The sequence below is a fragment of the Tachysurus vachellii genome, chromosome 12 (assembly GCF_030014155.1).
Source record: "Tachysurus vachellii isolate PV-2020 chromosome 12, HZAU_Pvac_v1, whole genome shotgun sequence".
NCBI lineage: Eukaryota > Metazoa > Chordata > Actinopteri > Siluriformes > Bagridae > Tachysurus > Tachysurus vachellii.
The window spans coordinates 1,767,278-1,784,585 of record NC_083471.1 but is presented as its reverse complement, the minus strand read 5'-3'; the positions used below and the strand labels follow the sequence as shown (position 1 = coordinate 1,784,585).

Genomic DNA, 17,308 nt, shown 5'->3' with positions numbered 1-17,308 from the left:
ACAGATGCACAGCAGTTATTAAAAACAATGGTTATGCATATTACTGCATTTGAAATACGGACATAAAAGCTATTCATATATTTGCTCTTTTTTTCACATTCTGCTATTTATTGGAACACAACTGTACTTCCTGATTCTGTGTATGTTTGATGTGTGTGTGTGTGTGTGTGTGTGTGTGTGTGTGTGTGTGTGTGTGTGTGTGTGTGTGTGAAAGTGAAAGAGAGAGACAGAGGAGCACAAACACATTTAGGACATTATTTTCGATGTATGAATTTACCCAATGTACAGATGAATTTCTTCTTTCTCTCACAGCTCCTGTTATTCCCCTTAAACCCACAAGAGTACTCCCTGGAATAAGAAACACTTCTGGGTCATTCATTCATTTAATGTCTATCGGATACATCAGCCAGCTACACCGTTATCAACACACAATTTTTTGTTCTGTTTACCCTTTCGGATTTTTGCCTGTCGGTTTGAATCTTTTGTTGTGTTTTTCTATTAAATCTCTGCAAATGGATTCAGGTGCATACTCGTCTGATTAATCCCAACACTTTCATGTTTTTTATTTTCTGAAAAAAAATAATGTTTTTTTTTTTTTTTAATTTTAACTTTTCCTACTTTGATGTTTGACATTTAATTGTATTAAGTGCTCTTTAATTGCTGCCACTACTTTTTGTGCGGATGAATTGAGAGCTAGAAAAGCAGCAATGCTGATTAAGTAGCAATGTGGTAATATACAGGGATTTTACACAAAACACTATACACATTATTGTGAATCACACAATTTCACTGTCGAACCAAACCACCAGTCAAGCTTGAACCCAGCGTATAGAGGCTGAGTGAATGTGGTGTGGACTTTGTGGATGAGCTTTATGGTATCAGCAGTGCTGTAGAAGGACAGAGTTCCTGCACTGTGATCCACATACACTCCTATTCTGGAGGAAGGAGGAACTCTGAGATCAGTCTTAATGTTGTTGTACCAGAATGAGAGAGAAGAAGAAGTACACCACAGACTCCAGGACTGATTGTTACGTCCAAATGCACAGTCAAAACCATGTCCTTTCCTTCTTATGTCTTTATACGAGACTGAAATTTCCACCGTACCGCTCCACTCCACCTCCCAGTAACAGCGTCCACACACACTCTCCTTACACAACACCTGTTCCGAGGTGTCAAATCTCTCTGAATGATCAGAGTACTGCTGCTCAATCTTACTGCCTGTCACCACTCTGTTCTTCTCAGACAGAATGAGGTTACGGAATGCTGTGTTGGGATCTAGAGTCAGAGAACAGAAACCTAAAATAAAACAAGAAAAACAAAATGAACATTGTGAACATGTTGGGTTTAATTTGCAGAATACTGTATCAGACAGCTGACTGTGAGGATTGATAAGTGAGGGAGATTCAGATTTTGCCTCATATTTAGATAGGGTGCACAGGATGGCATTAAATTTATGGGTATAGAAAAGAATCACTGAGTTGGACAAAGGATCACCCCTTTTGTTGAACCACCTTTTGCTGTAATTACACCCTTTAGTCTCTTCAGTCTGGTGGGATACATCTGTACCAATCTTGCACATCTATGCAATATTTGCCTGCTCTTCTTTGTAGAACTGCTCAAGTTCAGTTATTTGATGGTGACCTTTGGTGGACTGCAGTCTTCAGATCATTCCACAGATTATTAATGGGGTCTGTGGATTCTGACTAGTCCGTGCAAGGACCTTCTTCTCATTTAACTACTGTGTGGTCAATTTTGTGTATTCCTTTAAAATTAATTCACAATTTTAAGCAAAAAACTCCAGGTCGGCCATCAACATCATCAGCTGCCAGCTTGTTGATGAACTCTGGCTCTCTATCACACCATGTACCCTTACAGATCACGACGGTGAACAATCAACCCATTCAAGATAGCCGTATCACTCACTAGACCACACCCATCACTCCACGGTTATAATGGCCCACAACTCACCCACTGCTCCCCCTACTGCCTGCACCAATGCCTCAAGTGGTCTGTCCAACATCCATGGTGGACCACATCAGTTGAGAGCCCAGAAACCACATGGACACTTCATTTAACACCGAAATACCATGACCATAATACTGTGCTATTGAGCTCCTGCTGATTTACCTGCTTTCGGTCCCTGAAACAAATGCCATGGAGGGTTATATTGAGCAAGTCCTGGTAAAGATTCAAGCAAAGATTCAATATATATTTAGCAGCTAGTGGTGCGGGGGCTACAAGCATTAAAACAGAAGGGACAGCAGTTAAAGACAGGTGCTGATTGTAAATAGAATGTCCAGCCAATTTTAGGACTGAGTACATGCCAAAAACTTGATGAGGAGAGTGTTTGTAGTGACACCACAGAGTGATACAAATGAAGCCTCACTCATGCAAGAGAATGAAGATGTTTTTTAAGACACATGCATAAAGCTAAGTAAAGTGAAGTGGTCAAAAAAAATTAAGGTTCTGCAGCGTGTTGATTATAACATAACATTATCTTTACCCAGGGTTTATATCCGGTTTCTTCTTCTGGGTTCACGGACATTGGAAACATGCTCATGCTGTGGCTGAGCACAAAGTACAGCCAGTTCCCTTTCGAGGGAACTCAACACTGCTCCAGCTTTCTTTGTCTTCAGAAAGTGCTCTGTGTATGTGTGTCGTTTGTCTGTCTGTCAAGTGCAGGGAGAGAAAAAAATAGGGAAAGCTAGGCAAATATGTTACAGTCCAAGCACTTTAAGAGATGCGTGCATCCGTGCCCCTGCTTTATCACGGGGGACGACGCGCATTCTCTTTGCGTTGTTTGTTTGGGAGAAGAGCATGCCCGGTCGGCTCTTGAGGGAGCCTGCGTGATTTGTGAGGGATTCCCTCTGCACACTCTCCGTTCCTGCCTGGCTATATTTTCAGCTTCGGCTGCACCTTGTGGTTCGAATCCTGCGTCAGATGAGGTTTCAATCATAGGGGTTTGCAGGTTGAGTGAGCGGAGTCAGAGGCGGAGCAAGAGACAGGTGTTTCCCCTTCTCTTGCCCTCTCCCCTAACTCTGTTCGCTTGGTTTCGGTTTCGGGAGCTCGCACTGCTGCATACTGCTTTCCGTGTTCGGCTCTGAGGAGCTCGATGCGGGAGGGGATGGGCTTTCCACCTCTGGACAGCCGACACAATCAGTGGCGTTCAAGGAGCTCCTAAAGGTGGTGACTCACGCTGTGGGTTGAATTTAGATTGGCCTGAAGAGGAAGTTAGTGTTGTCCGTTCTAAGCTGGATGACCGCTTTCTGACTTCAGGCCGCAGGCCACCTTCACGCAGGCGACTGCCATTTTTTCCAGACCTCCATGCTGAGGTATCAATGTCTTGGAGAAATCCTTTTACGGTGCATATATTTTCTCCAGCCATGTCTGACTATTCAGCCATTATAGGGCTGGAAGGCCATGGGTACAGGTCGATGCCTGGGGTTGAGGAGACGCTTGCTAGCTATCTCTCACCTACATCGCCCGCATGGAGGAAACCTGCCCTTCAATCCAAGCCTTGTAGGACCACTTCAGCCCTTGTGGGTAAGGCCTATAAGGCAGCAGGCCAAACGGGAGCGGCCCTGCACACCATGGCGGTTTTGCATGCCTACCAGGCTGACCTGCTGGCAGAGCTTGATGGCATTCAAGGGTTGGGACCTCAGGCGGTGTATGAGCTCTGCCGAGACACTGACCTTGCCCTCCGTGCCACGAAGCAGACGGCCCGCTCCATAGGCCGTTCAATGGCTGCACTGGTTGTACCAGAGAGGCACCCGTGGCTCAATTTGACTGATATAAAGGATAAGGATAAGTGCCTGCTCCCCTTCCTGGCACGGGTCTCCCTGGGTTACCACCCGCCAGTGCGCTGTTCCAGGGCACCCGGGAGGTCTGCGTGAGGTTGACACCACTGTCAGACAACCTGGCAGCATGGAAACTTCTGCCAGGGGTGTCTCAGTGGGTCCTGGATACTGTGGAAAAAGGGTACAGGATCCAGTTTTCCTCCCGTCCTCCACGCTTCCAGGGTGTGTTGCCCAGGATCGTGGGCGGGCACCAGGCGGTGGTCCTCCACGAGGAACTTCTCTCGCTTCTGAGAAAAGGAGCCATAGAGCATGTTCCCCTCCCAGAGCAGGACTCCAGCTTTTACAGCTGATATTTTATTATTCCCAAGAAGGACGGGGGGCTGTGTCTGATTTTGGACCTGCGGGCTCTGAACTGTACTCTGAAGACTTACAAGTTCAAGATGCTCACGCTCAGGGTTATCGTGTCCCAGATCAGGTCCGAGGACTGGTTTGTGACGATCGACCTCAAAGATGCTTATTTTCACATAAGTATTCTGCCAGAGCACAGGAAGTTCCTCAGGTTCACTTTTGGGGGCGAATACTGTACCAGTATTGTATTCTTCCTTTTGGACTAGCCCTTTCACCACGCACGTTTACAAAGTGCATGGATGCTGATCTGGCACCGTTGCATCTCCAGGGCATCCGTGTACTGAATTACCTAGATGACTGGCTAATTCTGGTGCAGTCAGAGGCTATGGCAGCCAGTTATCGAGATGCTGTGCTTGCCCACATGAGGTCTTTAGGCCTCAGGCTGAACCCAGCAAAGTGTGTGCTTTCTCCTTCTCAGAGAACCACCTTTCTGGGGGTAGTTTGGGACTCCACCACGATGCGAGCACATCTGTCTCCCACTCGGGTGGCTTCTATCTTGTCAGCAGTGAAAGCTATTTGGCTAGGCCAAGGCCTCTCTGTTGCCGAGGCACAGAGGGTGCTCAGCCTCACGTCAGCAGCAGCCAACGTTATTCCTTTGGGTCTGTTACACATGATGCCATTCCAGCTCTTACTCAGGGGTGCGGGCTTCCATCCTTGCAGACATCCCCTCAGAGTTATACGGGCTATGCGCTGTGGGCTTCATACCCTTCTTATGTGGAAAAGACACCGGTTCTTGGCCTTGGGTCCCATTCTAGGGGCGTGTCACCATCGCAGGACTCATTCGACGGATGCCTCGCTTTCGGGCTGGGGAGCGGCCTTGGATGGCTGCCTTGCCCAGGGTCTGTGGGAGGGCACCTATCTCTCGTTGCACATAAATTGCCTGGAGATGAGGGCTGTGTTTCTAGCATTGAAACACTTTCTCCCACACCTCAGGGGCTGCCATGTATTAGTACGGACAGACAGCACCGTGGTGGTGTCCTACATCAATCATCAGTGCGGTCTGTGTTCACGCCCCCTGTTCAGGTTGGCACAGCAGATTCTGCTCTGGGCAGAGACCAGGAGACCGGGAGGCAGACTTCCTGTCGAGGCAGGTGCTGAGGCCCAGGGAGTGGTGTTTTCACCCCCACGTGGTGGAGCAAATCTGCTTGTTTGCTTACAAGGAGTTGACCCAGTGTCCACTGTGGTTCTCCCTCTCTCATCCAGCCCCTTTGGGCCTGGATGCCCTGGTATGGAAGTGGCCGAGGCTCCATCTGTACGCCTTTCCCCCGGTAGCTCTGCTCCCGCAGGTCCTAGCCAGAGTGCACCACGACCGAGTCAACCATCTCCTAGTTGCCTCTCGTTGGCCCTCTCTAGTTTGGTTCACCGACCTAGTCTCCCTCCTGAACGGCACTCCACGGGAGGTTTCCGTCAGGAAGGATCTCCTCTCTCAGGTGCAGGGGGCAATCCTACACCCCCGCCCGAGATGTGGAAGCTTTGGGTCTGGCTCCTGAGGCGGACCAGTTCCTAGAGGCAGGCCTCTCATCTGAGGTGACAGAGACTCTGCTGAATGCTAGGGCTCCCTCCACTAGGAAGCTGTATGCTCTGAAGTGGAGGCTTTTTCTCCTCTGGTGCGATGAACACTCTCAGGATCCAGTTCACTGCCTGGTCGGTACAGTGCTGGAGTTCCTGCAGTCTTGCTTTTCTCGGGGCCTATCCCCGTCTACTTTAAAGGTGTACGTGGCCGCCATCGCCACGAAACAACGAACCTGTCCTTGGGTAGGCACCCTCTAGTCTCTCGCTTTCTGTGTGGTGTCAGGCAGCTGAGGCCTTCCTGTAGACCATGCCTTCCTTCCTGGGACCTCTCTGTGGTCCTGGAGAGGCTGCTGGAAGCCCCCTTTGAGCCCATGGAGTCAGCCTCTGAGAAGTTTCTACCCTGAAGTCGGCTCTGCTTCTAGGCTCTGCTTTCAAAAGAGTGAGTAAATTGCAGGCTTTGTCGATTGTCCCCGCCTGCCTAGAATTTTCCCCCGGCATGTCCAAGGCTATTCTGCACCCCAGAGCAGGATATGTCCCTAAGGTGCCCAGAATTGTCCATTCATCCTGCAGGCCTACTGTCCCCTGCCCCATGAGTCGGCGGAACAGGAGAGGCTGCATTTGCTTTGACGGTGAGGTCCTTGAGGACTTATGTCCACCGCTGTAGCTCGTGGTGTAACTCCTCCACACTTTTTGTCTGTTTTGGGGGCCGGAATAGGGGTCATCCGGTCTCCAAACAGCTGGGTAGTGGAGGCCATTACTCAGGCCTATGAAGTGCGCGGTCTTGCCTCGCCTCTCGGCATCAGGGCTCACTCCACTAGGGGTCCAGTGCTTTGGCCAGGGGTGTCCCCCTTGAAGATATTTGTGCTGCGGCAGGATGGTCCTCCCCGCACACCTTTATCAGATTATATGACCTGGACTTGGACTCCACTCCAGGGGAACGAGAAGGGAACGAGACTCTGCGTTGCTGGCCATGCCCCGGGCATCAGTTCGCACTTCCTTCAGACAGACAGAAGCTGGAGCAGGGTGTCGTAGATGCCCTTAAGGTGTAGTTTTTCTACATAAACTAAGCTGTTTGTTTATTGCCTCGTATTTGTCACTGTGAAATACTGTTTATTACATATAATATTTATTAATATTGTCATTACTATATACCTTTGCTGTTATTTATTTAAGATCATAATTGTTCCACTTGGTTTAATCCCGTTTCTGTTTTTTCCTCCACTAAAATGTAGTGAATTAAAAATTTTTGGAGATGTGTGTGGTGAATTTATTGTGTTTTTCCAATTGTAAAATTTATGGTGAATATAATGATTCTGATTCTGAGTTGCTTTTGAAGTAAATTGCACTTATTGAAACGAAGCAAAATTATTTGTGTGTGTGTGTGTGTGTGTGTGTTATACATTTCAGAAACTCTTCTCTGTTCTGTGGCTCTGGTGGTGAAATGATCTGAACTGCTGCAGCTGTGGAGAGAAAAATGGAAATTAAATAATCAGGTTGTGTAAAAGATGGAAAAAGTTGAAAGTGATAAAGTCGGTTTATTCATTTGAAATCAGTATTTTACTTCAAAGTGTCAGGTGACAAAGTGTCAGGTGACAAAGTGTCAGGTGACAAAGTGTCAGGTGAGCCATCATTGTGTTTCTCCAGCAGGAGCAGCTCCTCTTACCATGTGGAGGGATTTTGTTGAAGTCCTCCTCACAGAATTCCTCCAGTCTCTTCTTCAGATTTGAGAGAAAATTCCTCACTCCATCAAATGACAGATATTGAGGGACACTGATGCTCGACGTGTCAAAATCTGGTTTGTTAAATGGAGGGGACCGACGCCCAGATGCTAAAGCCTACAGAGAAGAAATAAACTAAAAGACATACTTGTGATGCCAGTAAAGTGTTTTAGAGAGTGTGTGAGGAACAGTTGACTCTGTAGATCAGACCGTGTGTGTTACCTGGAGGAATTGGATGGGATCGTGTGTGTGTGAAAGCTTCTCCAGCTTAATGACTCTCCTCTGAAGATCATCAATCTCCTGCTCCAGTTGCTCCAGGAGTCGTTCAGTTCGACTCAGTTCAGTCTTCTCCTGAGCTCTGATAATCTCCGTCACCTCCGAGCGCTTTTTCTCCATGGAGATGATCAGCTCAGTAAAGATCCTCTCATTGTCCACCACTGCTGTCTGTGCACTGAGCTGTTAGGAGACACACAACACATGAAGGTCCATTTAAAGCTCATCTCTCATTATCTCTCTTACTGGGACTCTAAATGACTCCATGTTGTCCATGTTGTGTGTGTTTCTAGGAGCAGCTCTGTCTCTGCTCACTGCTCACCTTTATAGTGTTCACAGTCTGTTTCAGCTCCTGCACCTTCTTCTGCTTCTCCTTGATTCTCTGCTGGGATTTCAGCTGCTCCTCCTTTAACTCATGCTATTATGAAATAACTCATGAAATAATTGTGCATTGATAGTATTAGTTACTATTGGTAACTATTACATATATTAATACTTAATGTTAAATCTAGCCACAGGAGTTGCAAGCCAGTGACTTCCATGCTGGTCCCAAGCCTCAATAAATACAGAGGGTTGTGTCAGGTAGGGCATCTGGGGTAAAACATGCCAGATTGAAACATGCGAATCATCAGTGGGAATACAATACTGGATCAGTCATGGCCCGTGTTAACAACGAGCCACACCGGCACTGTTGACCTACAGGGTGTTGGCGGAAACTGGACTACTGTTGGTTTACCGTTGGTCGAGATGTATTTGATACAACTTGAATATTGAATATTGTAGTTGAATATTGTAGAGCAGCAAATAGCAAATATTAGAAAGGATGAGGAGCGACAGCAGTGGAGTTTCTATTTAGATCATTCAAGAGAATTTTAGATTGTGAGAAGATGCCTGGGGAATGGAGGAGAAGGGTTCTAGCAACGATCTTTAAGAACAAGGGTGATGTGCAGGGTTGTAGCAACTATGGAGGTATAAAGTTGATGAGCCACACAATGAAGTTGTGGGAAAGAGTAGTGAAAGCTAGGCTAAGAAAGGCAAGGAAGTGGATATTTGTGTCTGAAATTGTTAGAGAAAGCGTATGACTAGGTGCAGAGAGAGGACCTATGGTACTGTATAAGGATGTCAGGAGTTTGGAGAAGTATGACCGAGTAGTTCAGGATATGTATAAGAGGAGTATGAGAGCAGTGAGATGTGCTGTAGGTCAGACAGAGGAGTTCAAGGTGGGGAGTACATCAAGGATCAGCTTTAAGTCCCTTCTTGTTTGCTACTGTATGGTGATGGACAGATTGACAGATGAATTCAGACAGGAATCCCCATAGACAATGATGTAGAATTGTAGATGATATTGTGATCTATAGTGAGAGTAGAGAGCAGGTAGAGGAACACCTGGAAAGGTGGAGGTCTGCTTTGGAGAGAATAGGAATAAAAGTCAGTCTTAGTAATATATTTGAATATGTGTTTGAATTAGAGGGTGGGAAGTAGAACAGTAAGGTTACAGGAGGCTGAGGTCAAGAAGGTGCAGGAGTTATGGTTAGGGTTAGTATTTGGGGTGAACCATCCATTGTGACGGTGAGTGTGGAAAAGAAATAAAGAGGCGAGTGCAGGTGGGTTGGAGTGGGTGGAGAAAAGTGTCAGGAGTGTTGTGTGTCAGAACACAACAGAACAGAACACCCCCACACCCCCTCTCCACTTTTACATTCCATGACATGTCACTTATTGTACAGGTTTGACCAGATTATAACTACCACTAACAAGTTTTATCTTAACCAGAGAACACCTTTTTTTCCCTCACAAAATTCAAATGAACATTCATAAGTGACTAAAGCAGTTCACTTTAACTAAGAAATAGCACTAGAATTAAATCTGGAATTCTTTCTTCTACTCACCTGTTTTTCAGATCTTTCTGCTGTGACTGTGTCTGTGTCGTGTCCTTTGTGTTTATCCATCATACACAAATAACAGATGCAGGTTTGATCAGTACGACAGTAAATCTCAATCAGCTTGTTGTGTTCAGAGCAGATCTTCTCTTGTAGATTTGTTGAGGCTTCAACTATTGTGTGCTTTTTCAAAGCAGGTATTTCAAGATGAGGTTTAAGGTGAATGACACAGCACGAAGCCAGACACACCAGACAGGACTTGACGGCTTTGTATTTTTTCCCAGTGCAGAAATCACACTCCACATCTCCAGGTCCAGCGTAGCAGTGATCAGGAGAAGCAGCTTGGACTTCAGTCTTCTTCAGTTTCTCCACCACTTCAGCCAGCATGTTGTTTCTGCGTAGAACAGGCCTTGGGGTGAAAGTGTCTCTGCACTGAGGACAGCTATAAACTCCGCTCTGATCCTCCTGAACCCAGCAGCCATTAATACACACCTTACAGAAACTGTGACCACAGGGAATAGCCACTGGATCCTTCAGGAGATCCAGACACACTGGACACATGAACTGGTCCTGATCTACTGAAATACTCGCCTCAGCCATTTCTCGTATACAGAGAAAGAGAGAGAGACAGAAACAGACAGAGTGCTAAAGGCACTTTGCTGTCACATTTTTTGTTTTTATTTCCTGATTCTGTTCTGTTGTGTGTGTGTGCATGCGTGAGTGTGTGTGAGTGAGAGGGCACAAGGACAAGTAGGTTATGAATACTTTTATTATTAACCATTTCATCTCCTTTCCAATGTTCATTACTTTAGAGTGTTTGCTTCCACACTTCACATGATCACATCACGACACATAATTCTTTGACCTTGATTAGCACAACTTTTCACACTTGGATCAGCCTCCAATACCAAATTCTGACACTGTCACATAGGTTTTGATGTTAAAGATAAATTTATACCTATATACATTAATAATCTTTTACATATTCTTTCTGAAGTTTCATTTTATCTTAAAATTACAGTTCAAGTCCTATAACTTACAAATTCTGGAATGCAAAAAATATAATTTAGACAAACTTGTTCTGGTTGGATTTCTGCCTCTCACCTGTTTCTCAACTCTTTCTGCTGCGGCTGGTTTTTATCCATCATACACAAATAAGAGATACAGGTTTGATCAGTACGGCAGAAGATCTTCAGTACTTCATCATTTTCAGATCAGACCTTTTCTTGCAGATTTGTTCAGAATTCAACTATTGTTTGGTTTTTCAAAGCAGGAATTGCATTTTCTCCCGGTGCAGAACTCACACTCCACATCTCCAGGTCCAGTGTAACAGTGAGCAGGAGAAGCAGCTTGGGATTCTGCTCTGTGCTGGACCTGAAGTGAGAAGTCCTGCAAAGAAAGGAACCATTGGGTTAACCAAGACAACCCCAGACAGGCACCAATCTGTCTCTTTGTTGTGGGATGTGGGTACCTATTTTTGTGTGTATCTTCTTCTAATAAGGTTTGAGAAAGCCCCAGCTGATGCAGCCCCAGATATCATTTCCCCAGGTTGTTGTTTCCTTGCCTTCAGTAGCTTGTACAGGACCTCCCAGAGTTGGAATAGGTTGAGGAGGGGATGACTACATTATTGAGGTAGCAGGACAGTGGGGCCTCAAAAATATATTTACTAGCCAATGAAATGAGTTATTACAAAGCTACAAAGAAGTATGATGCTGGCAGCCTTTGGTTCGAACCCGTCCACTTTCCCAACTGGCTCCAGCAGTATTAAGCCGGTCTTCCTACTTCTGTTCATGCCCATAGCCCCCCTTTCTGGTGACTAATAGGAACACAGATGAGACAGATAGGTAGTGAAGTCGTGGCCTAATGGGGGAAGTCGTGGCCTAATGTGTGAAGTCGTGGCCTAATGTGTGAAGTCGTGGCCTAATGCGTGAAGTCGTGGCCTAATGCGTGAAGTCGTGGCCTAATGCGTGAAGTCGTGGCCTAATGGGGGAAGTCGTGGCCTAATGGGGGAAGTCGTGGCCTATTGGGGGAAGTCGTGGCCTAATGTGGGAAGTCGTGGCCTAATGCGGGAAGTCGTGGCCTATTGGGGGAAGTCGTGGCCTATTGGGGGAAGTCGTGGCCTAATGGGGGAAGTCGTGGCCTAATGGGGGAAGTCGTGGCCTAATGGGGGAAGTCGTGGCCTATTGGGGGAAGTCGTGGCCTATTGGGGGAAGTCGTGGCCTATTGGGGGAAGTCGTGGCCTATTGGGGGAAGTCGTGGCCTATTGGGGGAAGTCGTGGCCTATTGGGGGAAGTCGCGGCCTATTGGGGGAAGTCGTGGCCTATTGGGGGAAGTCGCGGCCTAATGGGGAAGTTGTGGCATAATGGTTAGAGAGTCTGACTCCTAACCCTATGGTTGTGGGTTTGAGTCTCAGGCCAGCCACGACTGAGGTGCCCTTGAGCAAGGTACCGAATCCCCCCCAACTGCTCCCCGGGCGCCACAGCATAAATGGCTGCCCACTGCTCCGGGTGTGTGTTCACGGTGTGTGTGTGTGTTCACTGCTGTGTGTGTGCACTTTGGATGGGTTAAATGCAGAGAACAAATTCTGAGTATGGGTCACCGTACTTAGCCGTATGTCACGCCACTATTAGCGGGACTGGTATTTTGGGGATATGATGAGTTTATTAAATTGTATGTGTTCTGATTAACAGAGAACTAAATTTCTCCTTAGTGATAGTCGTAATCTGGTCAGATCAGTTAGTGAACATTTCAGCCAACACTGAACTGTGAGAGGTTGAGGAAGGTGAACACACACACACACACACACACACACACACACACACACAGAAGGAGAGTGAAAGTGCAAAAGAAAGAGAGACAGAGAGAGAGAATTTTGAGGTCATGCAAACATAAACAAAGCGTGTGACAGAAGCTGGCTGGGATGCGACTCATACTCCCGCCTCCTATTTCACTACTCGTCATGATGCCACACACGTTTGTTTAGCCTTTCCCTTTGGACTGTGCTGAGCTCTATTCACACACAAGCATACGTTCTGATTATACATTCCTTTCCCCGTTAAATGCGTTTTAATAACTGAATGAACAAAGATAAGCTTAAAGTTTAAAAGCATCTTTATATATTATCTGTACTTTGTTGTTGTTTGCGTTGTGGAATGTCCATCTTGTTGTTTCTTCTGGGTCCAATCTGCAGAATGTATGGCAAGCATGATGGGCTAAATGCAGATGGCAGTTTGCATGTGTTTTTATCAGAGTTTTTTCTGTGCCTATGGCGACCTGGTGGCTGGTGACCTGGTGGCTGGTAGCCTGGTGGCTGGTGACTGGTGACCTGGTGGCTGGTGACCTGGTGGATGGTGACCTGGTAGCTGGTGACTGGTGGCTGGTGAACTGGTGGCTGGTGGCCTTGTGGCTGGTGACCCGGTGACCTAGTGGCTGGTGGCCTGGTGGCTGGTGACTGGCGGATGGTGGCTGGTGACCTGGTGGCTGGTGGCCTGGTGGCTGGTGACCTGGTGACCTGGTGGCTGGTGGCTGGTGGCCTGGTGGCTGGTGGCTGGTGACTGGCGGATGGTGGCTGGTGACCTGGTAGCTGGTGGCCTGGTGGCTGGTGGCCTGGTGGCTGGTGGATGGTGGCCTGGTGGCTGGTGGCCTGGTGGCTGGTGGCCTGGTGGCTGGTGGCTGGTGGCCTGGTGGCTGGTGGCTGGTGACCTGGTGGCCTGGTGGCCTGGTGGCTGGTGGCCTGGTGGCTGGTGGCTGGTGGCCTGGTGGCTGGTGGCTGGTGGCTGGTGGCCTGGTGGCCTGGTGGCCTGGTGGCTGGTGGCCTGGTGGCTGGTGGCCTGGTGGCTGGTGGCCTGGTGGATGGTGGCCTGGTGGATGGTGGCCTGGTGGCTGGTGGCCTGGTGGCTGAACTGTCTTGTGTTTTTGTTCCCAGGAAAAAAAAGTGACATTAATAAGAACAGGAAAGAATTGTTTCCCCAGGTTTCTGCAGTTTCTGTTTCGGTCTCTGGCTTGTCTTTCCAAGCTACATGGGTTATATTTATGCACTGGTCTGGTTCTCTATCTGTGAGATTGTGTGATCCAAAATAATGTGTGTAGTGTTTTGTGTAAACTTCCTCCACATTACCACATTGTTACTCCATCATCTGTTTAACTACCACACAATCCAGCTGCACAAAAAAGTCATTTTTATTTCATACTTTAAAATAATTTTACACTGATTAAAAACCAAATGTTAAAATTAACTGTCAGATAAGAAACTGGTAAATTTTCAAAAAGGAAATGATCAGATGATGTCTTGTTACCTGAAAAACTCATTAAATCAGTAATAAACAGTAATAAATTCAGTATAGAAGAACATTTAGAACAGAAGAAACTCAGCTAAAGACACATTAGGGATTTTATATAAGAGATAAGATCACTTCTTTCATATATATTCATCTACCAGTTTCAGTTTTAGATTCATCAGTCAGTTAATAAGCAAATAATCTTCATCTAGCCATAACAACAGCTTATTGGTGATGCATCATGTATGGGATAAAACAGGAAGAGGCATGAAGGTCCAGTGTTAGAGTGATGTGATGTTGCTTGACATTATGCATTTGTGTGACATTAGCAGTAAATATGCAGAATTAAAAAAAAAATGTGATTAAGTTATTCGGATTCACACTTTATATTCAGAGAGAGAGAGAGACAGAGAGAGAGAGAGAGAGAGATCACATGGTGGAGTTTGAGGACAAACTTCAGGAAGGAACATGATTAGAATATATTTAACATATTCATAAACTGAACACCTCATGACCAATCAGAATTCAGCAGTAGTGTGTGTGTGTGTGTGTGTGTGTGTGTGTGTGTGTGTGTGTGTGTGTGTGCATCTTCGTCTCTGAAGGTGGGTTAAAATTAAAATACGATTTTAGCGTAAAAAAAATGAAAACAAAGCGAAGTTTCACACATAGTTCACTTATTAATTTCTTCAGAAAATCCCCCAAAATATCCTGATTTATTATAATTTTTATAAATAACCATCATTTAAACGTACTGCTTTATACTTTCTGACCGCTAGAGGGCTCTAAAGGACACTTGACGCCACCAGAAACCGAACCGTTTTCAACCTTTTTGCTGGAAAAATTCACTTTAGTCTGACGGTTTGTCTTGAATAAATATTGTTGATATTGTATCATACTTATTATATTACAAATTGAATGATTTCCCCCTGAATCATGATGTTGGAGCTCTCCGTTCTCCAGTATTCCAGGTGTAACCCCTGTAAGAAACACTCCTGAGCCGTTACTATACAATGGGTTGGTTTGTCACCAGTGGATCTGCAAACCTGACAAGAGTTTCAGGAGTCCACACAGTGAACCCAGGGTATAGAGGCTGACTGAATGTGGTGTGGACTCTGTGGAGGAGCTTCATGGTGTCAGAGACGCTGTAGAAGGACAGAGTTCCTGCACTGTGATCCACATACACTCCTATTCTGGACGGAGAAGGAACACCGAACTCGGTCTTAATGTTGTTGTGATAGAACATGAGAGGATGCCGAGAACACACCAGACTCCAGGACTCATCGTTGTATCCGAACACAGTGCGTCTGGATTCCTCTTTTTTATTGACCCCTTTATATGAGACTGAGATGTACACACATCCATCACCGCTCCACTCCACCTCCCAGTAACTGCGTCCACATACACTCTCCTTACTCAACACCTGAGCGCTGGAGTTAAACCTGTCAGGGTGACGAGGGTACGGTTTGTCTTTCTTACTGCGTCTCACCGCTCGGTCATTCTCACACAGACGGAGGTAACCGTGTGCCGTGTTGGGATCCAGACTCAGGTAACAGAAATCTGAACAGAAATAAAGACCCCTTATGTAATGATGTTTTAATTGCTTAATTGCAAGGGACTTATTTAGATCAGTAATTCCTTAATGCTCTGTATTTCGATTCTCTCACTTTCTTTTCTTAGAGAGAGTGAGTGAGAGACAGAGAGAGAGAGAGAGAGAGAGAGAGAGAGAGAGAGAGAGAGAGAGAGAAAGAGAGATATACAGAGAGAGAGAGAGAGTGAGAGACAGAGAGAGATAGAGAGAGAGTGAGAGACAGAGAGCGAGAGAGAGTGAGAGAGAGAGAGAGAGAGAGAGAGAGAGAGAGAGAGAGAGAATCACATGATTAGATGATGGGGTATGTGAATTGAGAATGCAGAGAGCAGCAGCGCTGAGACTTCGCTTCCTTTTATTGTCGAAACAAATGTTTGAAAAACATTGTGTTTGTGTGTGTGTTTGTGTGTGTGTTTTTACATACTTTCTAGAAAATCTTCTCGAGTCCTCGGCTCTGAAGGTAAATTCATCCACACCGCTGTGATGAGAGAAATCAGAGGTTGAATAATACACAGGGATCAGAGTGGGATTTAAACAGATCTATAAATGAGCGATTGACGATGATTAAATATTGAACTTGTGAAAGTGTAACTGCATTATTACATCATTCACTGATGCTGTATCTGGGACTTTAGTTCCTCTTACCATATGAAGGGATTTTGTTGAAGAATTGCTTTTTTATGTGCGAGAGATAATTCCTCACTCCGTCAAATGAGAGACGTTGATGGACAGAGATGCTGGATGAGTCATCACGTTCAGGTAGGACAGAGAGAGACTGGAAACAAAGCGATGTACGAGATGGAACATATAATCTCAGGACAAATCAGAGCATTTAACCAGGGAGACAGCGTGTGTGAGGAACATCTTCCTCTGTAGATCAGACAGTGTGTGTTACCTGGAGGAAATGGATATGATTGTGTGTGTGTGAAAGCTTCTCCATCTCAGTGACTCTCCTCTGAAGATCATCAATCTCCTGCTCCAGTTGCTCCAGGAGTCGTTCAGCTCGACTCAGTTCAGTCTTCTCCTGAGCTCTGATCATCTCCGTCACCTCAGAGCGCTTTTTCTCCATGGAGCTGATCAGCTCAGTAAAGATCCTCTCATTGTCCTCCACTGCTGTCTGTGTACTGAGCTGTTAGGAGACACACAACACATGAAGGTCCATTTAAAGCTCATCTCTCATTCTCTCTCTTACTGGGACTCTAAATGACTCCATGTTGTCCATGTTGTGTGTGTTTCTAGGAGCAGCTTTGTCTCTGCTCACTGCTCACCTTTATAGTGTTCACAGCCTGTTTCAGCTCCTGCACCTTCTTCTGCTTCTCCTGGAGTCTCTGCTGGAATTTCATCTGTTCCTCCTTTAACTCACTCTGGAAATAAATTATTGATAAATATTACAGGTTGTACATTTTGAATTAAATATTAACCGTATGTAAAGAGTTAACATGCAGAGCTTTGGAGTGTGATCAGGTTTGTAGTAAAAGTTGGATTCATTAACAGTATCAGTGAGCAGGTGGAAAATTATTAACTGCAATTAGTGTAAAAGTTCCTCCATATCACAAGGGCAAAGGTACTCAGTACTGCACATATGTAACTCACTGGAAGTCAGAACAAAATGTTTACAACCATTTCTAGCTCTAACCTGTTTTTTACTGTGATACGATTCTGCACCAGACTCAGTGTCGTGTTCACAAAAACAAGATGAGACTTCAGTCTTCTTCAGTTTCTCCACCACTTCAGCCAGCATGTTGTTTCTGCGTAGAACAGGCCTTGGTGTGAAAGTGTCTCTGCACTGAGGACAGCTGTAGATGTCCTTCTGATCCTCCTGATCCCAGTGAACATTAATACACACCTTACAGAAACTGTG

At 45.9% G+C, this 17,308-nt stretch overlaps 2 protein-coding genes across 2 annotated transcripts in view; both read right to left on the bottom strand.

Moving 5' to 3' along the window:
• Positions 1-630: 630 nt before the first annotated feature.
• On the bottom strand, positions 631-10,245 carry LOC132854400 (tripartite motif-containing protein 16-like). Its single transcript, XM_060882772.1, has 6 exons — positions 9,595-10,245; positions 8,031-8,126; positions 7,658-7,891; positions 7,381-7,552; positions 7,118-7,177; positions 631-1,296 (listed from the first exon to the last, which is right to left on the bottom strand). Exons 1-6 carry the CDS (start codon positions 10,183-10,185, stop codon positions 767-769), a joined length of 1,683 nt encoding a protein of 560 aa, XP_060738755.1. The 5' UTR covers positions 10,186-10,245; the 3' UTR covers positions 631-766.
• A 3,567-nt stretch (positions 10,246-13,812) lies between these two features.
• LOC132854401 (tripartite motif-containing protein 16-like) overlaps positions 13,813-17,308 on the bottom strand; it is a 37,326-nt gene continuing 33,830 nt past the window's right edge. The window contains exons 2-6 of the mRNA XM_060882773.1: positions 16,716-16,811; positions 16,343-16,576; positions 16,093-16,222; positions 15,872-15,925; positions 13,813-15,419 (exon numbers count right to left, since the gene is read on the bottom strand). Coding sequence (XP_060738756.1) covers positions 14,866-15,419; positions 15,872-15,925; positions 16,093-16,222; positions 16,343-16,576; positions 16,716-16,811 — 1,068 coding nt within the window. The 3' untranslated portion in view covers positions 13,813-14,865. The remainder of the gene's footprint in view (positions 15,420-15,871; positions 15,926-16,092; positions 16,223-16,342; positions 16,577-16,715; positions 16,812-17,308) is intronic.